This window comes from Xenopus tropicalis, chromosome 6, assembly GCF_000004195.4.
Source record: "Xenopus tropicalis strain Nigerian chromosome 6, UCB_Xtro_10.0, whole genome shotgun sequence".
NCBI classification, from domain to species: domain Eukaryota; kingdom Metazoa; phylum Chordata; class Amphibia; order Anura; family Pipidae; genus Xenopus; species Xenopus tropicalis.
The window spans coordinates 92,498,090-92,524,055 of NC_030682.2; the positions used below are offsets into that span (position 1 = coordinate 92,498,090).

Genomic DNA, 25,966 nt, shown 5'->3' on the forward strand with positions numbered 1-25,966 from the left:
CTCTATCATGGACATAAAGGAAAAGAACTAGTTGTTTGCTTATTTGCTTTTTTTTGAGTCCCCTGTAACCAAACTATCTGCATTCTGGAGCCAAACTCACATCTTTTAACCACTGATATTCTTAAAAAAAATAATTTGGGGGATTAGCTCCTCCCTCCCCCATGGTGCTCAGCTTCCTTTATAACTTTGCCCCCTTAGATTCTACAATTTAGATTCCAAAACAAATACCTCATTGCATCACAAATGAATGATTCCTGGAACAGCTGCTCCAAGATTGACGATTTGGCAGGAATGGTTGCCCATAGCAGCCAGAGCTGTGTTTGCTTTCAGAAAAGTGAACTCTTAGGCTGATGCCACACATGGCGTAGGGCTGATATTTTCGGCAAGCGGAAAAACGCTTGGCGAAAATTCAGCCCTACGCCTGCTACTTGTGTGAATGAATGGAATACGCTTGGGTGCAGGCACATGTAGCCGATATACGCATGAAAATGCGAGAGAATGCATTTTCTGCTTGCCGAAAATATCAGCTCTACGCCTCGTGTGGCTTCAGCCTTAAATGCTACCTGCTGATTCATTGGAAAAAGACTTGTGGCAAACATTTCATATTTTATTACCCTCTGAAACTGATACACAGACAAGAATAAATCTGCAAGCAGTATTTAAAACCTCTTTAACAACCACAAAGGTTGCCACACAGACTGTGTCGGCAGCTTACTGGCCCATGTAGAGCGGCCTCCCTGACTAGCCAGATGTCAATTTGCGCAGGTTTAAAAATCCTGTGGGGGGTGAGAAATGCAGTGTCTCATTGGTCCGATGGCCTGCTTGTACTGCATTGTGATTTGATCATTTGGCCTTTGTGCTGAGATCAGCTTGCTTGGTGACCTCGCCAAGTGAACATATCTTTTAATCTGATATTTCTTAACTCAAGGGGGGAATTCACAAAAGTGGTGATATTGAGACAAAATAAAAGTGGAGATAGATTTGTGGGATTTTCCACCTAATTCACAAACCTCTATCTCCACTTTTGTGAATTTGTCTTTTAAACAGACAGTTTTCAGATATTTTTTTTAGGAATTTGCCTTTAGCTCTTAGTAAATCTATCGGTGCCATCAAACCCAGTCCCACAGCTACAGGAGCCTCGGGGTAAGGATTTTACCTGCAGGATTTGGCATTTCATATTCCATTTGTCATTTCACTTTGGGGGCATTTTTAGTTTGCCCAGGGAAACTATACATCATTTTTTTCAGGACAATCTGTGCTTTCTAATGTTTTCTATATTTCTGTGTAATTCCACTTCTGTAAAAAGATTTAAGGGTCTAAATACCTTCTTCTCTGGCCCCTACTCATTACTGGTCAGCAGCAATCCGGCCCACTCACCAACATGCCCGGTGAATAGAGGTGCCCCAACATGCCCGGTGAACAGGACTAGGGCCCACTGGGTTTTTATCCAGCGCCCTGTTGGGCCAGTCCAAACGTGTACCCCAATATCCCAGTTTGGGTGCCAGTGTGTATGTGCTGTTTGCTGATCCCCAAGATGGCGGCTGGGAACAGGTGGGGACTAATGCTGTTAAACAGCTCTGTAGCTCTGCACATGCTATGGGGGCACAGATAAATTGGGGCAAATGTCAGTGAAGTTATTTAAGAGGGGGCACTGCTGCTAAAACTAAAAATTTGCCTGGGAGGCTTTACTTTTCCTTTTAATAAAAATGTTTACAATATATTCACACAAAATGTTATTATTGCCTCATTGATTAAGCTAAAACTAGCATAATCATGCAAATGGGAGGTAAAAACTTTTTATATATAAGATAGAAATTGAACTTTTTTAATCAGTGTTTTACTTGTTTATAAAATGTTTATGAGGCTTTTGCGCCTATTGTTCTAGGGTGAGACAGAAACTTGTTCCCTAACAATAGTCTGCTAATCCCCATTAATATGTTAATTATCCCCCAATAGGGCCCCTACCTTGGGTGTGAAATGGAGACTGGGGGAAACAAAACAAAACAGAAGAGCTTAGAATTGGTCAGAGTTACACTGAGCTTTACTCCATTTTGAAAACGTCGTATAAATGTTGTTTAAACAACAAATTCACAAAAGTGTCTGTAAACTTTCTTTCTTCCACCAAAAACGGAAAAGTGGCGGTTGAGTCGGAATTTAGGCGGATTTCTGTTTGTGAATCTGGAGAAAATGTTTTCCACCAGTTTTTCCACCACTTTTACTCCAAAAAAGGGCTCTCTCCACTTTTGTGAATTCCCCCCAAGGTGTTTGGCCCTGGGGATGCATGCTGTTGGGATGAGGACACATCTGGCTGATTTTTGGCCAGATATACGTCAGGTAGGCCAGTCTGAGAGCCTCATACACAAGCCAATAAGCTGCCAACTTGGTCTGTCTGCAGCTTTCATAGGCCTGTGTATGGCCACCTTTACAAGTATTTCATTTAAATATGAGAAAAAGAATGTAGAAAAGATTAAGTAGCACTAATAAATGTATAATGGCCTTATATCTTTTGATATACTCAGCAACATACTGTAACTACTAATATAGGGGCTTATACTGCTCACTTCTATAGTAATTATATAGAAAACTTGTAAAGTGTATTGCAAACCACTGTTAGGGCAGAAGTTACTGTTAGGGCAGAAGTTACTGTTAGGGCAGAAGTTACTGCCATTACACCACCCCAGTACCCCCAGCGGCTCCTGATTTTATATTGTACGGTTATGGGACCTGTTATCTAGAATGCTTGGGTCCTGGGATCTTTCCGCAATTAGGATACCAAAGGGATCCTGTTATGATTTTTATGGTGTACTTTTTTTTTTTTTTGGTAAACTTTTGTTTTTATTGATTTTTTACATGTTTCATTGATATACATTTAAAACTTGAAAACAAATATATCATTTTGTATATTAATCAGGTTGTCGGGCTTAATGTTCTTGTAACCATTCAGAGGTAGTGTAATAAACGGAAAAATGAAAAAGGAAATAGAAAAAGAGAACAGTGAAGAAAAACAATTATGCTGTACTTTTTATTTCTAAATTACACTGTTCACATAGCAAATAATTCACTCTACCATTTAAAATGTTATTCTTGAACCACAAATGTATTTTTTTTGTTGTATTATTGGTGTGTAGGCGCCATCTCAGTGCATTGTGCCTGAGTCTGAGCTTTCAGAAGGAACCAGCGCTACACATTGGAACTGCTTTCAGATAACCTATTGTTTCTTCTACTTCCATGTGACTGGAGGAGTCCCAAGCCGGACTTGGATTTCTTACTATTGAGTGCTATTCTGATATCTACTGGGAGCTGCTATCTTGCTCCCTTCCCATTGTTCTGTTGATCGGCTGCTGGCAGGGGGGTGATATCACTCCAACTTGCAGCTCAGCAGTAAAGTGTGACTGAAGTTTATCAGAGCACAGGTCACATGGCTGTTGCATCCTGGGAAATGAAGAATATGGCTAGCCCCATGTAAAATTTCTAAATTAAATTAATAAAAAGAGATTTCAATGCAGCATTCTGCTGGAGTAGCTCTATTAACTGATGTGTTTTGAAAAAAACATGTTTTCCCATGACAGTATTCCTTTAAGTCTGATAAAAACTAATTTAAACATTAATTAAACCCAATAGGATTGTTTTGCCTCCAATAAGGATTAATTATATCTTAGTTGGGATCAAGTACAAGGTACTGTTTTAAAAGCAAATGCAATGGTTTAATCGAGAAGTCAAGGAAAAAAAACTTCCACTTTGTTTTTAATAAACATATTTTATTTCATAAAAGAACTTCCTCATGCTTACTGACATACTGTAACTCAGACCCACCCTGTCCTTTCCACAAAGTTGTTTCTACTTGTGCATGTGACATGACTTCAGTTTATTGTGTTACTCTGACAATGCCGTACATACTGTAGCGTTGCACCTGCGGATAAGCAGACAGAGGTAGCGCATATCTGTGTTCTGCTGTATAATTGGAAGAAGAAGCGAATAAAGGTTAACTTTGCATAGTTATTCCTGCCTCACTGATGTTGGATGATGCTTGAGCTAATTTCCTTTACACACTGTTGGGTGCCTACCTCCATCCTTACATGAACTGAATCTGAACCATTAAAGGCACCTTTGCTAAATCAGCACTTTATGTTTAGTGCTAAATTTGGAAGCAAATGCCCTCTGATTATTCACAATGCAACTTTTGCAACAGAATTACAGCATCATTTTGGGTGCCCACTTAATGCACGGTACCATGCAATGCCCCTTAGTTGCATTGACTGCCATCATGGCATTGCCCTGTAAATGGTATTAACGTAAAGAAGGAAAGGCCCATTCTTTACGATGCATTGAAATCATAATGGATAGTCAGAACAAGCAGTGGAGACTGCAGTAAGATATTTTTGTGTGGACATTCCCCCACATTTGCACTATTAAACTGGAATACTCTACCTGAATCCATTTTACTGGCAGATATATTCATGAAAGAAAGGTTACATGCCCCCATTTCGCCAGTGAGAAAATCTGAGATTACAGAGATCACGACATTATTGATCCAGGGCCTGGTCCAACTGGATCTTGAGCCAGGAAGGAATTTTTACCTTCCTGGGAACTTGAGAATGGGTTCAGATGGGTCTATTCACCTTCCAGTGGATCAATCAGATGTCAGGCAGGACTGAACTTGATAAACATGGGTCTATTTTCAGCCTCTAGTTTTTGACTCATTTCCTTGAAATGTCTGTTTTTGGTTAAAGTGGCCAACTGCAAGGGAGAATGTCAGTGTTTTTTTAGCCAGAAATGAATTGTCAGTGTCAATTCTATACATCATTTTACATTGAAGCTTGTTAGGTGTGACCTTTTGCCTTAACCCAGTGGCAATGTTGCCTTGAAATTTCAAAATGTTTGGCAACCCTTGCTGTGTTTTCATATTGTATTGATCTTACCTTACAGTCCCAGTTTCTCTGAAAGGTGATGAATTATTTTTGGGAATTTCTTTTGTGGCGGCACAATATGCGCTGTATGTGCAGACAGACTGAAACTGACATCATTATATATTTGCTAAGATAACGTACCGAGCCCCTTGTGCCATTCCCCCACAGATTCCTTGCAGGAACCATTATACAGTCCCATAGCTACAGTATTTTTCATAAACTTCTCTCTCTTCCACTGATACAAAATAGTTTATGAGGAAAGAATGACACAAACCTGTTTGAACATAAACATTGAGTATAAAGAGATGTGGCTTTGGCTTTTATTTTTCTACCTGCACCAGTAAAAATCAAGTGCTTATCGGTCGTCTACTGACCTACTTTTTATTAAGCATTGTTCCTAAACAAATTTACATTAAAGGGGAACTCTGCCTTCCGAACCAAAATTTGTTAAAGAGTCTGACGCAGTAGAAAACCCCCTAAAATACCTATTACTGTAATCTGTTCCTTCAACAAGTATAAATAAATACCATTTTTGTAAGCTGAAATCCAGCTGCAAAACAGTTCTTCTCTTTCTGCATCATTTGAAATCCTGACGGGAGGAGGGACTAAAACAATAGTATATCAAATAGGAACCACTTCTCCCCAGCTTACAGACAGCATGCAGGAACTACATAACCCACAATGCGTTGCACTATAATGTTCCTTTCTTTATTGACATCACATGTGCAGGGAATTGTGGGATTTGGAGGATGCAGGCTGAAGGCAGGCTGAGGACAGTCGACTACTGTTACATTTTGAGTCTCAAAGTAGTCAGCCAGATCAGCAGGAGGACAGGGGGTCAGGCTTAGGGATCTGTGCCATACCATATTATTACATTACAAATAAGAAAACAGTGCATATTTTAATTAATGTATATTGCAAAGTTGCTAGTAATTATGTTTACTTTTTGAAAAGCTTAATTGTGTTTGGCTGCATTTCCCATTTTAAAAAATTGTCTTTATTACAAATTCATTAAAAACGATACTAACTAATACAATTTAGCATAGGTTAAAAGGTATGTTTAAAAATGTAGTTTTCCTAATTTGGTCACTATGGGGTCTCTAAGCACAGTCTTAATTTATTTTTGTATTTGATTTATCCCTTGGTTGGTCCTTAGAGTAATTTATGACCTATTGTGTACCATTACACAGTCCTGCTTACTCAGCGCTGCTTTGGCTCAGACTCAGACTCAGACTATCTCCCACCACAGCCAATGTACTGTCCCACACCACTGCATGTACATTACTCTCACTGAGTACATTTAGGCGTCATTTCCCACAATGCACCTTTACATAAGCCAAAATCATACCCAATAAGAAGTGCACAAATTTTACGGTAAAGGTTGTTTGTATTTAATGGTAAGAAAATCTTAGCCATCCCAATGAATTACTCAACAGAGGCTCATTATTACCGGGGTTGAAAGTGTCTTCAAAACTGATTAGGTGTTGGTATTAATTAAACACTACAAGAGCGAATAGTGTTACAGTCACACATAGCAAGGTTATCCATTGCCTAAGCTTTCAGATCTTTGCGAGATGCCACAAATTTTACAGAACTTCATTGAGATGTGGGTCCACTATGATGTATCCAATTATTTGTAGGTATCTGTACACTGGTAAATGGTTGGTGAACACTGTTTGGTCAGGAATATTGTAGATCTCTCCTCCCAATGCCACAGAACCACAATCAGCATCGGAAGTGCTGGGGACCTTCTCCCATCAGTAGGAAACACAGAATAGGAATAAAACTGCTTTCAGAACATTCAAATGAATATTGTCATGCCACTGGTAGGAAGTTCCTATGGATAACATATTCTCCCTCTATGTCCGTACAGGACTGCATGAAATAAAAACAAGGGACATCCATCCTGAAACACCTGGGAATGACAACAGTCTTCAGTGACATCGGATGGCCTGAGGGTTGGGGTTTACAAGAAAACATTTGTTTTTGGTTCATTTAGAGTCAAAAAGCAAGAGGGGTCAGAAAGATGCTTCCGCTCATGCTGTGTGAGCATCACTTTCATCACTGATATCAGAAGTTGTATTGGCAACTGTGTCTAGGCCGGTAAGAACAGAGTCCGCCTGAACATCTTCCTCATCTGATTGGACAACTGGGGATTCTCCCCCGTCCTCGCTGTTCTCTTGGCTGGCAGAGTCAGTGCATGTAGAAGAGAGGGAAGAAAGTTTGTGCCTCAGTTCAGCCTGGCTGGGAACCTGCAGGGTTATCTCACTGTGGCAATCAAACTCGGGCCCTGCAAGACACATAAGACAAAAGGAAGAAGTTAGTAAAGCCAAAGATAACAAGGGGCCCATTTACTAAGGCTTTCTGAGAAAAGTTTGATTTTTTTTCCAGATTTACATATGTCTTATATATATATATAAAATGTGTTTTTTGGCAGTATACGACTGTTTCAATTTTTTTAAAAAACCACAAACGTTCGAGATTTATAAAACTTTATGTGACTTTTTTTGACTGACAAAAAGTACGTCAGGTCTAAACTGGCAAGAACCATGGTGAGTCCTATAGAGGCTTCGTATAGTATATTAGAATAGTCTGTTACAGCCTGTCCTTGACACATTTTCAAGGGGAAGTTAATCCTATCATTGTTTTCTATTTCATACAGTTTCAAGGGGAATTTATTCCCATCATTGTTTTCTATTTCACCCGTTTCACACATTATTGTTTTCCAAGAATGAGCACCAATGCTCCTAAAATGGCTGCTGGAGCAATTCTTGTTTGGGAAAAACAAAGTGGACTTATGGAAATGAACAGCGGCTGAAATTTTACAAATTTCTGGGCTTGAAAAAATCGTCAAACACTCATTTACAGTAGAACCCCCATTTCAAGTTTTTCAGGGGACCAGAAAAAATGGTGCAAAATCCGGGAAAATGTAAAACCAGGGAAGTTTATTATATGTTGTATATTAGTGGGACCACAAAACAATGGTGTAAAATGCAGGACAACTTAAAATCAGGGGATGTAAAATTGAGGTTTCACTGTATTATGAAGGCCTCAAAACATGGCAGGGCAATCGCACAGCGAGGCATAGCATTGTATTCTACAGCCCTTATCTGGTTTCTGCTATGTCACCTGTGCCTTATCTCCTGCTGTGTAGCCACAGGGGTAGCTATTCAAACTAAAAAAGGAGAAAAGGCTCAGGTTACATAGCAGAAAACAGCTAAGCTAAGATCATTGCCTTCTACAGAGTTTATCTGTTTTCTGCTTTGTAAACTGCCTTTTCTCATTTTGCTCCAGCTTGAATGGCTGCCCCCATGGCTACATAGCAGCTTATACTGTATATATAAACTATTAGTTTTTCTGAAGCAAACATGAAACTGTTACCAGTGCAGGGCAGCAGTACATTATATTTCAATTACTTTAAAACATTTTCATTTTCTTGGCATAACTGTTCCTTTAATATACTAATGTATTTTCTACATTGACTGAAACACGACATACAAAGGCATTTCATCACTGTTAAAGCTCCGCAATTTTAAAGCTATATGAACATGGTGTGTGCTTTTGGGAACAAACCAGACAACTACTGGCTAGAAAGCTGAAGCACTAGCCTATTGGCATCGCCAACACGAATGAGGATACTGTTCAAGTTTGGGTCTAAATCTATAACTAAGCTTATGTCATTGTGGTTTTTCCATTCTATTTATTAAAGAAACTACAAACATTCCTTAAACCTAAAGTTTAAACAAAAGACAAAAAATAAAAACAATAAAGGCACAATAGCTCAGACTTTACACTTGTGAAGCAACTATGAACTGGGCTTTACTCTTACAGCAGAGAAGTACTTTATTATGAAACAGGACATTGTAAGAGATTGTATATTTTTAATTTCGATTAAAAGATGTAAAGTTTTGCCAACTCCAACTCCAGGTACCCAAAATTGCTTCTGACAGCTTTGTCAAACCGTAGAATTGCCAGCTGGCTGTAAGTGTGACCCTCATTTCTATGGATGGGCAAACCCCACATGTGTATTGTGTAATACGAGGTTTATGGAATTTAAAGCCTAAAATTTTAATACTGGTGGGTTTTTACAAACTGGCATACAAAATAATACTCTGTGTGTTAAGAGTTTCCAAATGGAGTAAAGCAATTGCTGGCCTGGATGATGAATAATCCATTAATAATACTCAACATGCTCCACTTCTGAACTGTATTAAATAATATTTGCTGGCAAAGCTGCTGTCGGATCAATGGAACAAGCCGCTTCCCAATGTGATGAATCTGCTCTTACAACAAACTGTAATGTCTGCTTTTCTGTTGCCTCCTGATATATAAACTGTAGACTGGGGGAGCCGCAGAACTGCAGAAGTCCTGGACACCCAATATAAATTGAATATACTCGATGTGCCAAGATTTTCAGCCCGCATTGCAGCAGTTATATCTGGATACATGGCTTCGTACAGGCCAGACCTTGCTGATCAATCATTGCTTTGCTAATCAAGCTAAAAAAAAATAAATCACAAAACAGGCAATCGGCAAACAAATACGCAGTTGCCATACACAAGGAACTAGAGGGTAACTGGTAGTCTATCACCGCTGTAAAAACGAAATTATGCACTTGCTGAGAAAAAAAAACAACTTTCATACTTTATGTTAAGCTATTCCAATTAAATGGAATGTACAGAACTGTAAATCTGATGGCTGCAGTATTTACTAATTTATAAGTGACAGATGTTTTCTCATTTCTTCATAGGTTTCACCCAGACTTTTCCCTGGGCTATATTCTGGCCCACTGGCACTGGAATATACCCCCAAGTGTCAGAACAGCCATGTAACGCAGTTTGTAGCAGCCACGTGAGTTCCCCAGCTGAGCAGGCAGGCCCATAGGAAGGATGCTGTGGTGTCACATAAGATTATGTATCAGACAAGTATATGTCTTAGGAAGTGGGTGCATCAATTTGGGTGCTTTTCTTGTTTAACAAAGGGAAATAATTATAATGCAATTTGATCTATTTAATTATAATGCCATGTTAAAACACAAGCAGCACTGTTTACAAATCATTATGGTTCATGTAAAGGAGAACTTAAGCTTCACTAAAGAAGTAGGCTAGATATGTTATACATTAGATTTTGGAGCCCAAGGCAACAACAGCCCTTTAGCAGGGAAGATCTGTGCCCCCAAAGATGCCAGTAATTTCCCATCTTCTTTTCTGCTAATTCCCTGCACATGCTCTGTGCTGCTGTCAGTTACTGAGCTTAGGGACCCACTCACAATATACTGTATATATAGAATATAAATGTCACAATATAAGGCTGATTAGTGACTAATACAGACTATTAGTGCAGGCCATCTCTGAAACCAATGCAATTAGCATCAGAATTTAATACTGAACCCTGTAGTATCACCCTCTATGACAAACCTCATTTTCTGCTTGATAGTTTGCAATGACCCATAGCTTCTTGACTGCTGCCCAGAGCGCACTGAGCATGTGAGTGTCACTGACACTTCTAACAGATTTCAGTACAGGGCCCACCTGTGACAAATTTAAAGGCCTGGATCATTACTGTTATAGAGATGCTGAACCTTTAGGCTGGTTCAATAAGTTGAGTATATAAAATATGGCATTTCTAGCCACACTCATTTTTAGGCTTTAGTTTTAGGGCTTAGATACAACTCGCTCAGATGATGGGTCATTTTAAAGGCAAACTTTTGAAGTATCCCAGTGTTCTGTTAAAACAGTCATAAAAAAAACAATCTCTAGGGATAGACACAGGAAGGCAGGAATATTACTGTGTACAAAAATGAGTGCAATTATTAACTCTGTAGTTTATAATTACAGCTTTATAATTGCACCGGTTAAACTAGAACTATTCTAATTGCACTAAAAAAACAAATATATTAGCTGGTTGGCTGCCATAAGTATACAATTCCTACCATAGTGAATACGAATGATCTGACTTGTATTATCTGGGGAGCAGTGGCTTTTAATAAATTCAATGAAAAGGTCCCACTGACCAGTACAGTTGAGAATGTCAAAAAAGTTGGCTATTAATTTAGTAAATTCTGTCAGCAAAGAAGACAGAGCTAACAGAAATCTAACAGTAAGTAAATGTGTACAAAGGTCCAGGGCTTGACGGAATAAGACTTGACCACTTACAGAACTTAGGTTTGCTATAGTCAGGCCACGGTTTGTAATTTTCGCAGGCTCCCTTTTATCAGGTATGGTATCACTGGACTGGAGGAAAGTTGATGATTACAATATTTAATTAGGGATTGTGATTTCCACCTGACAATAATAAGGCTGCAAGTTTGACATTTGATGTGGGCATGTTATTTCAAGGTTTGTTCATATTCAAAATTACATGTATAGTTACATGTACAAGTATGGATTAGCATTGCTTTACATGTATGAAGGGCAGATTGTGTCAAACAAAATGTAACTACTTAGGATAAAGTAAGAAGGAATTGGGACAGTGGGGATGCAGGAGATGTGATTCTCTTGGATTTGGCCAAAGTTTTTTAACAGTGCCTAAACCTTTGTAAACTAAAGCCTGTTGGTCTTGGTAATGTTTGTACATGAATTAAAGGATCATGTACAGAGGATGGTTGTCCATAATACATGCTCTGTTTGGAGAAGGGTTAGTAGGGGGTGCCACAGGGTTCTATATTAGGCCCACTTTCTGTTCATTAAAGAATTAGGAGAGGGTATTGTAAGTTGATGATGCCAAACTATGCAGCCCAAGTCATTACAACCAGGATGTGGCATCCTTGCAGGGGGATCTGGCAATCTAGGTACCTAGTGGCAGATGAAATTCAATTTTGATAAATGTAAGGTCATGAATTTGAGATTTAAAAATATGCAAGTCATACTCTTAACTGGAAAGTTTTGCCCTTGATGGGAAAAGGCCTGGGGGTACTTAGCTACTGCAAGCAATGCCAGTCAGAAGCAACAAGGTTCAGTGAGGTAGTATTAAAAGGGGTCCTGGATTAAAAGGGGAGAGAGCCAGGGTATTCACTTCAGTGGATTATAGGGGAACAAAACTCTGGCTGATGTCAGAGCACCTACTTGGCCCTCATAGTTGGAACACAGGGTTCTACGCCTTCATCTTGGAGCCCCCTTGTACTGTAACTCTCCTTACTATTGCCACTGAACCAGCAAGTACAGCAGTGACACAAAGACAGACAACCCACACAGTTACCCTGTTGCAGCATTAATAATGCAGATATGCAACCAGCATTTCACTATGGAAGAAAGCAAAACAAGCTGCCATATTCACTATCAGAGAAGGAAATAAAAATGCATTTCAGGCTGCACAAGTAGAGTTTGGGCCACGCAATGCTGCCCAAGGGATATTGTCAGCTCTAAATAGCTGTATTCAGTTTCCCTTCAATATCTACAAATCGTGGTGATTGTGTAATTTTCTTTTAGCATTTATAGCTAATTAAATGTATCTTTCTTTTTTAAAAAAATCAAAAATTAAAATGTCTAGTTGTATGCTTGTGTATTCAAAACAGGAGCCTCTATGCCAAATATTTCAGAACATGTGCATTAAAAAATTGAACCCATGCAGCCTGCTTTCTGCAGAACAACTCAGTTTACTCTATAAGTAAGAACCATTAAAGGGGTGGTTCACCTTAATAACAAAATTCATATAGTCATTTCTGGGCACATAACAACCATTTTACTAATTTACATCTATTACCTAAAGGCAACCGTCCAATTCTACCAACATGCTTGTAGCAATTTATATATTGTAAAAGAGAATTTTGGGATGTTCTCTCACCTGTATGAATGCAGCCCCTGGTGCCTTACTGCTGGTGTGCTGCCCAGGGCACTGCATTCATACAGCATGAAGTGTTGGAACTGTTCAGGCACCTCCAGATGTTATGGAGGAACCCACAAGTAACAAACTCGTGGGGCCTAGAGAATTAATTTTGAATCATTTACGTTTAATTAGATATAAACTTCAATGTTTATATTTATACAGAGTGATTACATATGACATTTTCTAATTTAAGACTGGTAATTTTAACTACCACTTTAAATTAACGCGTAATCAGGATGTGTACATCAAGGCAAACAATAACCACTTGTAGTCATGATAACGGTAAGTACTTTACCAGGATATGAGGATATTCTCTCCATATTATAGTCTGATTACCTTGTGAGGTGGATGATTAGATAACTAGTATACTGCTCCTCCCTATGCCTTTGTTGTGACTGTTTTGTTAGCAGGAGCCCATTATGCAGTGGGATTTTCTATGCATTAGTAATTTCTTATCGGCCTTGCAAGAATCAAACATAATGTAGCTTCAGCCTCCCTGTTTGCCCTCTCTAACTCAGGAAATGTCAAAAGCCCTATTTATTGTACTCATGTTGAACAAGGGGGTATACTGACCCATTTTCTACTGCCTCCAATGTCGTCAGTGAATTATGAAATAGCTTGGACCACTAATATAGCTTGGATTTGGTCTCCTAAATTATGAAAGCTCCAATATTCATTGTGTTTTAAACTTAGAGTTTTGGACCTATTTTTATCTAAAGGAATCCTTAGAGATCATGTGACAGAATTTAAACCAACAGTACCGATAACAGGAGAAAGAACACTGTTCTCTTCTGCTCCGGAATTCAAGAAAACATCAAGAGCTTCTTGGTCTGACATGTCCATCAGGTCCATCTGCTCCAGCATGTCCACATTGACTTCCATTGATGACATACTTCCAATTGGCTCTATAATAAAAACACAAGCCACACTTATTAATATCAAAGTAAAACTCAGGATTTAGAAGCCAATATGCATTGCAAGTCTTTTTTTTTTGCACAAACATACAGAATTTCAGAAACAACATTTCTTTTAAAAATAAACAAAGAGGCCCACACAGCCCCCGCAGCCCAATAGTGACTGCTATGGCATCTTACAGCAGCTCCTCTGGCATTTGCAAGAAACTACAGATTCTTGCTGCATGATGGGCTGGCTCTCATGTCTACTACACTGATATGTGCAAGGTATTTATGCATATCCTCTTTAAAAAGCAGTCTGACCAATTCACTTACTCCTGCCTGTAATAAGTCGGTGCCCCACACAGCACTGCCACCTGCAACTCTCATAACAACATGCTATCATAACAACTATTTAAATTAAGATGGTGATAATATGGCAATTTAAGAAAAAAAAATAGTATAGCTCATCATACTTATCTATGAGCACCAGGCTCGGACTGGCAATCTGTGGGTTCTGGCAAATGCCAAAGGGGCTGCTGTAAGATGCCAAAGGCAATCACTATTTAGTGGGATGGTGGGGGGCTGTTTGGTTTAAAAGGTATTCTGTGGTAACACCAAACAAATTTTCTACTAATATTCAAAAGTATGTGGCGTGTAGGCAATGGAGGGCAATGTTGCATTAGGGGTGTGACACGCAGCGCGACAAATCTCCCTTGTCGCAGGCGACTAATCTCCCCGCAATGCAATCCCATTGGCTAAAATGTAAATCGCCGGTGGTATGGCATACGCGGCGCCACGATTCGCCTTGCGCTGCGTATGTCATCCCACCGGCGAGAATATATATTCTCGCCGGTGGGATGGCATTTCGGGGAGATTAGTCGCCCACGACAAGGGAGTTTTGTTGCGTTGCGACTAATCTCCCTGTGTGTCACAGCCCTTATGGTTGTCAGAGCAACTGCTAGGGCAGCTAACCCATATTAAAACACTTGTATTCAAACAGAAAAATATGAAAGAATGAAACCCATTGCCAAATTATTTTCATAAATAACATTTGATAAAAGAAATACAAGCCAGCTGATGGCACAAACAAGTTAAGGTTTCTCGTAACTGCTCACAATGCAGCTTTACAGAAAGAATCCCAGGGAGGATGATCACTGATCATGCAGTGACCACTTCATTGCTTTCCTGGGGAAAAATACATTCCATTCTCAGTCACAAGGACATGACTAGGGTTCTTTTAGGCCTGAAGGAATGGTTTCTCATGACATAAACCTTTACCATGCAAACAGAAAAAGTGCTTTTTGATTAATCTCAGTCACTTTTACACCTACTTTTTAGGCCAACATACAGGACAGCACTCCTCCTTGTGTTTAAAAGGCCCTTAGGAATATATTATATATATATATATATATATATATAATGTGGGGCTCATATTAGCTTAAAGAGGAACTAAACCTAACTAAAGAAGAAGGGTAGAAATGGTGCATATTATGTTTTGGACTTCTGCAACCACAGCCTAGTAGTAAAGATCTGTGCCTCTGAAAATGCCGCTTGTAGCGCTTTATTTTCTTTTCTCCTAATTCCCTGCACATGCTCTGTGCTGCTGTTAGTTACCTGAGCTTAGAGACTGACTCACAATATACTGTATATATAGAATATACGTCACAATATAAGGCTGATTAGCAATTAATACAGATAATTACTACTTGGCAGCTCAGAAACTAATGCAATTTGCACTGGAATTTAATAATCAGCCCTGTGGTATCTGTTTATAGGCAAACCTAACTTTCTGCTTGATGATTTGCGACAAGCCCTAAGCTCATTGATGCGGTCCCCAAACCAACAGCGTCTATACCTGTTGTTCTAATTCGATCATTTGGCCCCAGGGGTGGGGATAGATGGGAATATCGGGAGAAGATCCGCTCACTTGACGACCTCAAAAAGCGAGCGGATCTTAGCGTGTATGGCCTCCTTTACCGTTTAAAAACCCTTCAGTAGTAAGGTTTCCTAACTCAGGGGCAAAGTAATTGCTGGCCCTCCCAGTCATACCCCTTTTTATTTGATGCTGCTATCCGATTTTACATGGTATATTGATGCTTTCAGATAATTCTTTCTTCATCAGTTTATTCGTGCTCAGCTAATGTACATTTTTATTGGCAGTTTACCTGGTGTTAAAAAAACACTTTTAAATAAACGTGTACAACAAGAACATTTGCAATGCTGTATAACTGAGTTTTTCCTCACTTCATGCAATGTTACATTAAGCGTTATGGGGTTAGATTCATACTAATAAACCTTCAACACAAATTTGGTTAAAGTTATACTGAAATGTCATGTTCATTTTGTGCCCATTTATGTGCCTTCCATAAAAGGGCTGTCATTGCTTTCTGTAGCTGCTGCAAGTTTTTACCATAACTGGCCTTGTGTCTACACCTCACATATATATAGTGTCTCCTTGTAGATTCTTAGGGCGAAGACACATGGGGCGATTAGTCGCTGTGACTTTTTGCTAAGCAAGTAGCTGCAATTAATTGCTGCAACAATTTGCACAACAAAATTTGACATGCAAATTGTTTCGGCAACTAATCGCCCCGTGTGTCTTCGACCTTATTGTGTCCATTGACCCATGTTTGCCCCTAAAAAGATAACACCTACATGATTAACATAAGCAAATCTAACTATCTCAGCTGCAAAGATGGTCAACTCAGCAACATTACAATGCAGTTAACTACACTCAGCAACATTACAATGCAGTTAACTACACTCACCAACATTACAATGCAGTTCACTAACCTCACCAACATTATAATGGAGTCAACTACACTAGTATTTTTTGGTTTAAAAAATCATGTCATGCTGTGCAACCAACAGTGATTCTTATGTGGGTAACACCTAGGCAGTCATTTGTTTTTAATTTCCAAAAATTTTAGCCCTGGCAATTCAGTTGAAGCACTGAACTCTATTGACTTAACTGTAACACTGAGCATATATGTAAAACTATGCTCTTCTATGGTTGACTGGTTAATTCAGTAGAAATAATTTTCCACATTAGTACAAATTGGCAGAAACAGAAAATGATTAGTAATTTACAGCTGATTATTGTTTTTTTACAAGCAGTAACTGTCATTACTGCTCTTAAAAAATAAAAAGAATGGCTGAACAGCTAGCCATTAGTCAGGTCACAATATACTTGTAAATGGTGCAGAAAGGAAACATCTGCTCAGTGTATTTGCAGGACTTGCCTCTTCTTTCTGATATCTGCAGATAGCCAGTAGAAAGATACTGCTCCATATCTTGTTGGAAAGCGTCTTCAAAGAACTTCTGTCGCTCTTTGAGCTTCATCTGCTGGGCATGCTCCATATCCAGCACCCTCTGGGTATGCTCTGCATCCAGCTCAGCTAGAACACAAAGTCAAAAGCTATCTATAAACAAGGACATTAAGAATATCACATTACAAAATGCACATGTTTAGGCTCAAATGAGCTCCCTAAATTCAGATTTAGGCAAAAAAAAAAAAATTGTGTGTATAGGTACATAAAAATGTGTTATATTAGCCCATTTTAAACAGAAGCCTTGACATATAAGCTGTGAGCTCGAGAGTGTCTGCAGATGAAAGGAGGGTTATTTAGGGTTATTTCCTGCATTGGCTCTCTGATAATTCCCTTCTGTAAAATGAGTTTCTTAAAAACTATTAGATGGAAGAAGTTCACTCCTTACATTTGAACTCTTTACATCACATGGGTGAGTAAAATTAAATGATTCCCTCTCCAGTTTCCATGGGGAATGATGGATATAGTATAAAAACAACCTTTCTTCATACAATACTTTGGGTTCCCTGATGTTGCCCACCTACAGTCCCAACAATATTGTTCACCTACAACTCCCAGCATGCATTTAACATTGACTATGCATTGGAAAAATCTGGCTGATTGTTCTTCTGACCTAAGGGTAAGAAGAGAGGATCAAAAGTATATTAAGAGTATCTTTCATTTTCACAGACAGAAGCCATTATACAGTGGCAACTGCCTGGTACAGGTCCCTTACATCTCCCCATGGACAACCAAGAGTATGCACACTAGAATGCTATGTGGTCCTGGCATCCTATGCACATGGCCAGTGATAACTGCCAGTGAGCCTTGGCAATAGATGTGACAAGGTCAAACTTGAAGGCGCCAACCCCACAGCACTGCTCTGACGTTGCCCAACACACACGAGGAGGGGGTAGATTCTGGAAACCTGGTTGATGCAGCTGGTCATAGGACTGGAGCCCTGTGTAAGTTTTGGTAAGAAAGGAGTTGGTGAGAGTATTGCTACTCTGCTTAGCTTTTTGGTTTTTTTTTTTCTTGATTTTATTAATCATTATTCACTTGTTCAAAGATACTCTGTTTCACCAGGGGGTGGGTTCCATTCAGGTTGGTGCATACGAGATGAATATAATTAGCCATACTACCATGAACTATTTTTATGCAAACAATATATATATCTCAAGATAATTAAATGGAAATTTTTAATGAAATACAGTATAACTTATTATTATTGCAAATGCACATGGCCTGGATCCTCTCAGTCCCCTGTCTTCATTTCCATCTGTACCACACACTTTTGAAGGATGCTGCTGCTTTTTAAATGCAATGTACTTTAATTGCAAAATAGTTAAGATGCCTGATGAAGGGGTACGCCCCGGAAACGTTGCTGCTATTTTTTGAATAAACACGCAGGGGCTAAGCCCCGCTTGCATTACACTTGTTGTGCCGGTCAACTATTTTTGCTAAAATAGTTAAGTCTACCATGTTGAAGTATTTGTATTATTTCTGCACGAAGCCTCTTCTAAGCACAGATGTACTCCTACAGAGTGCTACGTGTGAAGTTTAAGGTCATTCTTATTAAGAACTCATCCACTATCATCAGCAACATGAAAGAGCCGAGCTGCTTCAACTTCACCCACAAGAAACCCTCCCACGCTGAAACAGCATAGCAACGCTGAACCCCCCCCCACCCCAGAGTAGCTGATTTATGGGCTTTATGTGCCTGTGAAACAGCATTACTCTTATCGCTACCCTAGCAGCAATGTGGGGAAAGAAGAGACAGGCAACTTAATGAAATGCAGCTAGACTTTGTGCTTGGCCAGGGATAAACACTGTACTTCTCAGCAAACATACAATTAGAGATCTATGTCTGTGCTATAGGAGTGCTTTCATGGAAATCCTGCACATAATATTTCCAGGGTAGGCTAAATACAAAGTTTTTCAACACATGAGGATTTCAGTGCTCAGTCGTAAATGTATTTCTGGAAAATGTAACCTATTACTCTGGCAAAGAGAAAATATGACACTACCTAAGCAGCTGACAGTCAGGGGCCCCATTAATCGAGGAAAACACGTGCAAATGACTGCTCACCGCAGCTTAATATATAGCACATGCACCTTTAGGTAGAGTTCAGTGCCTACAATGGTGTCCAGAATGTTGCAAATATCAACCACAAGTACCACAAGTCAGATTAAAAATTAGGCTGCTTGCTGTATGTCCGTGCATATGACCCAGGTACCCACAGCTCACTGCAGAACCACCAGACACAGTCATGGCTATAGGCCACAGTAGGCCTCTTACTGCCAAATGCCTTTGCAAAATGCAACTAAGCAGACAATGAACTGATCTGCACACTTTACTTTTACTATTATGCAAAGAAAGGATTTCAGCAGAATGGTTCCACTTACTAGATAGATGGGCATAAGATAGATGCATTGTGTATTTTGTGCTATATGTGACAAGAACAAAGCAGCAACATAATGTATTGACCATTAATGTGCTGCAAAACTATCACTTCTATTCAATAAACACAAAGATTCAATGTGTGATTTTATCTCTTCAAGTAACAAAAGCACCTGCCCCTGGTTTCCATCTACCAGCACAGAGCTTTGTCATACAGGTATGTGAAAGCTCTAGAATTATGGGAAGGCCATTTTTTTAGAACGCTTTCCTTTTTCTCTGCAATCATAAAACAATACCTGTACTTGATCCCAACTAAGATATAATTAATCCTTAATCCTCCATGTTTTTTTGTAGAGTACAGTTTTTTTGTGGTGGCTTCTTACAGTGAACACATAAATAAAGTTTCTGGCGAGTTGAAGACATTAATGCAGGCCCATTACTGATACCCTAGAGCAGCGTTTTTCAACCACTGTTCCGCGGCACACTAGTGTGCCGCGAGATGTTGCCTGGTGTGCCGTAGGCAGGGCACCAATGTACTAGGGGGGCACTGCTCTTGGCACCAATGTACTAGGGGGGCACTGCTGCTGGGCACCAATGTACTAGGGGTGCACTGCTGCTGGGCACCAGTGTACTAGGGGGGCACTGCTCTTGGCACCAATGTACTAGGGGGGAACTGCTGCTGGGCACAGAGTTAATTTTTTTAACATTTTCTAATGGTGGTGTGCCTCGTGATTTTTTTCATGAAACAAGTGTGCCTTTGCCCAAAAAAGGTTGAAAAACACTGCCCTAGAGCTCCTTTTTACTACCTTTACACATTGTGCTCTTGTTATTATATTTGCAGGACCCCCACAGCTCAGTAGAGGAACAACAGTGCTACATTTCCCAAATTTGCAGACAGATTATCTTACTGTAGATTGGTGAACACCAAGACATCAGAAATCCTTTTGTAACTTTCTGCATCTCTGCAATTCTGCAATTCTTCTTCAAAGCTTCTCTGATGTTTCTTTTTAAAGGGTTGTTCTACTAGAGATTCACATTATTTTTTCCAACCTAGACTGCGAACGTTAAAACAACTTCTTTATAGACAAGAAGCAGTAGAATTATTTGTGTTTAAGCAGGCTGTGCTTGTCTATTATTGTGACACAACGCATTTATATAAGAAATGCAGTAATCCAGATAATACCACAGGGTTCATAAATGCTTCTTACAACTGTATTAGCAAAAAAGACAGCCTGGCACACCAGGTGCTGCAGGAGTAAAACTGCATACAAAACTGCTGAATACAAGCTCTGGGCAATTTTACTTCCCAAAATAGGTATACGAGAAACACTTTCATACAATACACTAGAATGCAAAACCTGCAGGTGCTCTATAATGAAAGCGCTCACAAATGACTAGTAAATATTAAGTCTTCGTATAACAAACTGCTACAGGGCACTTTGCAACAATATGTTAGCATGCAGCAAAATGTTCCTTATCCCAAGAGTGCAAGTTTCCTTGGATCTGGAACTCGAAGGAAATACTGAGCCTGGTTCAGTGTATCTGGATAAAAATAAGGTGCTAATAAATACATACAGCTGTGTATGGAAGTAAAGGTTAAAAACCAAGCACTGCCAAAATGATAAATACAAAGCTTCTTGTTGCTTTCCAGAAGCCGAGGTAATTAATTTGTTCACCTTGTGTTTCCTGGATACATTATGTAAATTCTCCTTTAAACAAAAATGTATTTTAAAAAATGGTATGTCTTCCATAGATTATCTGAATGTTTCTACCCTTTCTCACGCTTTTATTGATCAACCATGGGAGCTTTAGTCTTCACTAATGAACCCTGAGATTCGGGGCCTGAGAGAATTCATTAGCCATTATGAAGGCTGCAATTGTTTAGCTTTCCTCTGCCTAGAAATGCAAAGCAGTGGTACAATAGGTAAATAGCTTTATTAACACTATTCAACTCTACAAAGCTGACCGATTCAGAACCTAATATCTATAGCTTTCTCTCTTTACCGGCAAAACCAAAGTATACAAAACAAGGCAGACAGACAAAAGTGCAATATGTGATTAGACATGCCCCTTACTGCACTTACCGCAATAACAGATCCCTGTTATATAACCAGTCCGGTCAGTTTGATATAGTAATGGACACTGCCCAACTGTAATTGAACCAAAATTAGTAGTGTGAATGAGGCTTACAATCTCATTCATTTTAAATTAGTGGCCAAACTTTCTATCCAAAACTATTATTTTGTTAAATTTTATATTTGGTTCTGACAGTCAAATGAAATTAACAGTATATCATGGCTTTAGTCCAACAATCAAATCCAAATCATTTGATTTTAAAATGCATTCAGCTGCAATGAAATAAAAATACTAAGAAACCTGAAGGTGAAGCTATGCCCCTCAAGTGAAGGGTCATTTCTCATTACGGTAATTTCACATTCTCTAAGGAGCTATGATGCAATGTCACATGTGACATAAGCAGCTTTTATATACCTTATGTTTAAATGTACTTTTACTCCATTTAACTTGCATGCAGGAAATTTACATTCAGATTATACAAAATAATGAAATCGTTTTTACATGACTTACCTATCACAAGGATTAGACTGCCGAGTACTCGGTATCACGCAAACACCACACTAACAGAGCAAGGCATTGTCAGCTCCAATATCAGGGGAAAGAGCAGCTTTATTCAGACCAGAGGAAATTATGTGCTTGCGTTTGAGCCTCTATCTATATCTCAGTGCAGGAAGCCAGCAAAATAGGAGGATAATTGATACTACAAACTCACGCAGTACAAGGTAGTTTAATTAACCAGTTGTACATTAAGGTGACTTTAAATCTCTAAAAACTATAATATGTTATAGAACATAAAGCAATACGCATGCTCCACAGCCCCTAGGTGCCTCTAAAAGTCAACTGCGTGGTCACAAATAGGCCCCACGTGGCTGCTAATGTGAAGGCATGTGGTTGAGATTTGCATTTTTAAATTTACGATGGAGAGTTGTTGCATGCTATTGGTTCAAAAATCAGTTCCCCCTCTTCCACTACAGACTCATTTTATTTTCAGGGACATGACAATAACCTTTTAAATCAAATAAATTTAATAGCAGCTGCATGTTTAAAAAAAAAAACAAAAAAAACACAAAAAAAACAAGACCAACTTTGGACAAATAATAATAAAACTAAGATGGTAGAAAAAAAAAAAGATAAACATAAAGGCAATACATATTGCTTTCCTTCATAAGGAATTCCTAATAAATAAAACATTGCTCAGATTTTGTAGAACGATATCCAGGTTATTGCTGATATGCAGCTGATTTCTGAATGCAACTTGATTTTTATATGACTGACGGATAGGGACAACTCACCTTGCATTGGGAATATATACATTTATTCCTGCCTGGAGGCTGCAGCTGGTGGTTAGTCTAGACCCCAGCTCTAGATTACTATGAGTGTGATTGCCCAGATGAGTGATTTTGTGAATAACTGCGATCTTATAGTCATCGCAATAGATTTGTAAACTGTTACACACTAACACCTGCACACTTTGCTCGCTCTCTATGTGCGCATTTTCACAGCATGCTGTTATTGCCTTCTCTTTCTCCTAGTTTCCTTTGCAATTTCAGCAACCTCAGTATTAATACCAATATTTAATGAAATAATGAAATTTTGTGCAAAACAAAAGGCCAATAGGATATTCGCATTGATAGATGTACAATAAGCACAGAACAAAGGATGTTAGAAAGAAGGTGAAGCACTGCATTCATTCTGACAAAGACTAACGAGCTGGATAAAATAAATAAGGCATGAGTATATGATGTAAAGGTCCTTACAGTTCTAGCTGAATTACAACTCCCAGCTAGACAGAACAGAATGGCAACTGGGCATTTTTGCACTAATAGAAAATGTTAAGCTGAGAATACACATAAATATCTACTCATTCAGCAAGGGGACTCTGATGATTTATCATTACTATTCTTTGAAATTACCAAAATATTCAAGGGAGTGACCTTGCTGCATAGATGGCCTGAGGTGAATTAAAAAAGCTTGTCAAGGGGAAAATAAAATTGATGGAAAATACTTATAGTGGACATGAAACACTGTCAAAGTAATTCTTCTGCCCCTTGTCAATAGGAAATGGATTCTGCTTGCAGGTTATCCCTTTAGAGATCTATTATTGGATTCCTATAAATAGAAACAGTAGAAGGTCCAGATTTTATGTCTCTCTGGCTGCGAGGATCCTCAGATAATTCTTTAAGGAGGAAGATAACTGAGCAGTATAATTATTTGGACCTTTCATTACTGGAGACATTTGGACAAACACAGCTGCTTGACTCCCATTAGGCTTGGGCTTTTCATCCTTTCTTAATGAGAGCTGGCACCGCGAATCAAGAGACAGACAGTTAGGGTAATCTTTACGGAAAGCATTCACCAACCATACGAACGCCAGATTGATTACAGCTGGAGATTACATTACTGCTTCTCTTCTGGCTTCTCATTAATGAAAATACAAGAGCAAGGATTTGGAAATGTTAGTAGTAATAAATCTCAAGAGTTGCAGAATCGCTGCAGGAATCGGAAAATCCCTGACAAGCAAATGCCACTACTCACTCAGTAAATATTCACTAAAGACATTCCAGTCGTTCGATTAGTGTGATGCAACCATTACACAAACATGTATCTAGATGCTCTTTCAAGATTTAAGTACCTTTCAAAAGGTATCCCAGGGGAAATGATCATTTGCTTTCAGTACATCTTTAACATAGGCTTTAGAAAAGATGTTTCCCAAATAAAGCATGTGCTCTGTTAAAGGAGAAGGAAAGTCATTGTGTCATTTAACTGCCAATAGATTCACCACATTAGTGCCACCTAGAACACTATATTTATTCTGCAGAAAGCTTTACTATACTTGAGTAAAGAGCCATTGAAGCTCCCATCGTTTGTTTAAGATTGCAGCTGCCATTTTAGCTTGGTCTTCCTAGCTTCCTGCTTGCAGCTTAGAGGGTTGTAGCTCAGATTACACATTCCAAAGGGGGGGGGGGTGATTTTTATGAATTCTTATGGGAGGGGGGAGTAGGAGAAGGGATAGAGGAAAGAACTGCGCAGACTCTGGCCTGTGGAATGAAGGATTTTTCTGAGAGAGGAAGTCAGATATCGGAAGAACAGGTTTACAAAAAAGGAGATAAGAAATCCGGTGTTTCTTTTGATAGAGGACTCAGTGCAGCATTACTGCAAGTGCTTATGGCTGTATTTACCTAGACCTTTCTGATAAAGCTTACTTAGTTTTTACCTTTCCTTCACCTTTAACTCATTTCTGCAATGCAACTTGGCCAACATAATGGCAGTACAAGTTAAACTACATAATAAACATTGCTTTTTGTATTGTGCATTACTACTTGGCAAATTAATTTCTTCTTTTCTCTTCTATATTAAAATTTATGGTTATTCGTGCACAGAGACACCCCAACAGGTAATATAATTGTGTAAGGCAGAAGACTGATTATAATACAGGTATATGTCCGTTACACAGAAACCCATTATACAGAAAGCTCCAAATTATGGGAAGGCCATCTCCCAAAGATTCAATTTTAATCAAATAATTCAATTTGTTTTTCAAAATTATTCCATTTTCTCTTAATAATAAAACAGTACCTTGTACTTAATACCAACTAAGCTGCATGAATCTACATTGGTGGCAAAACAATCATGTTGGGTTTATTTAATGTTTTTAGTAGACTTAAGGTATGGAGATTCTCATTATAGAAAAGCCTCCGAGAATTCTGGATAATAGGTCCCATACCTGTATTAACAACTGCCAATTTTTTTACACTAAATTATAGTGCTAAACTTTAGTTAATGTAAAAGAATTCTTTTTACATGATGTTACATTTCCTTGATTATGGGGATTGTTTAAGTCGTCAGAGTTATGCCTGCGGGTCTACACAAACAGTTATGGAGATCTTTTCTAAAAGTTGGGAAAAAAGTTGGGTTTTTTGTATGGGTCTTCAACCTAGAGGGTACAGCCCTGCTCAGTAAACAGAAGGGTTGCCATGGAACAGAACCCAAAAGACCTTGGCAAACAACCATGGGCAAATGCCCTTCATACAATACAAAGGACAGATTTGCCTGAAAGCTTAGATCACACACAATCAGGAAGATGATCAATGGCTGCCAAAGTGGCCACTGGTATTTGTTAGGATTGGAATAAACCATTTTTGTGCAGATTTTCAAGTGATCTAACCATACAAGCCAATAGTTTTATTTTCTGCACAAAATAATATCTGCTTGCATGCCAATCCATTTTAAGCAATTCAATAGCATTTACAGAACTCTCTTCCCACAGTGTTTTCCCCCAAGAAGTCTAATATCATAACAGATGCTTCAAACAAAAACCTTTACTTCAGGCGCGGAGAGACATTTATTTCTTTTTCCAGTACTGCCCTGGCAGATTGAGACAGAAGAAATCATGGGCTGCTAATTTAAATGTGGGCGGCAGTGAATGGGATATGATCACAGTTGATAAGCTGCGACAACAGAACATGATGCAAGTGAACATAATGCTTTCTGATATTTAACATTCAACAAGAATAACTGTATGGAAATTTCCACTCACAGGAAAGAATTATTTAT

The 25,966-nt window shown here is 38.9% G+C and overlaps 1 protein-coding gene across 3 annotated transcripts in view; it reads right to left on the reverse strand.

Moving 5' to 3' along the window:
* Positions 1-6,274: 6,274 nt before the first annotated feature.
* The window catches only part of dtnbp1 (dystrobrevin binding protein 1), a 70,332-nt gene continuing 50,640 nt past the window's right edge, over positions 6,275-25,966 (reverse strand). For 2 of the 3 annotated variants that reach the window (XM_031903263.1, XM_031903264.1), the window contains exons 8-10: positions 16,870-17,025; positions 13,493-13,636; positions 6,275-7,197 (exon numbers count right to left, since the gene is read on the reverse strand). In XM_031903263.1, coding sequence (XP_031759123.1) covers positions 6,944-7,197; positions 13,493-13,636; positions 16,870-17,025 — 554 coding nt within the window. In that variant the 3' untranslated portion in view covers positions 6,275-6,943. 3 annotated transcript variants of the gene reach the window in all.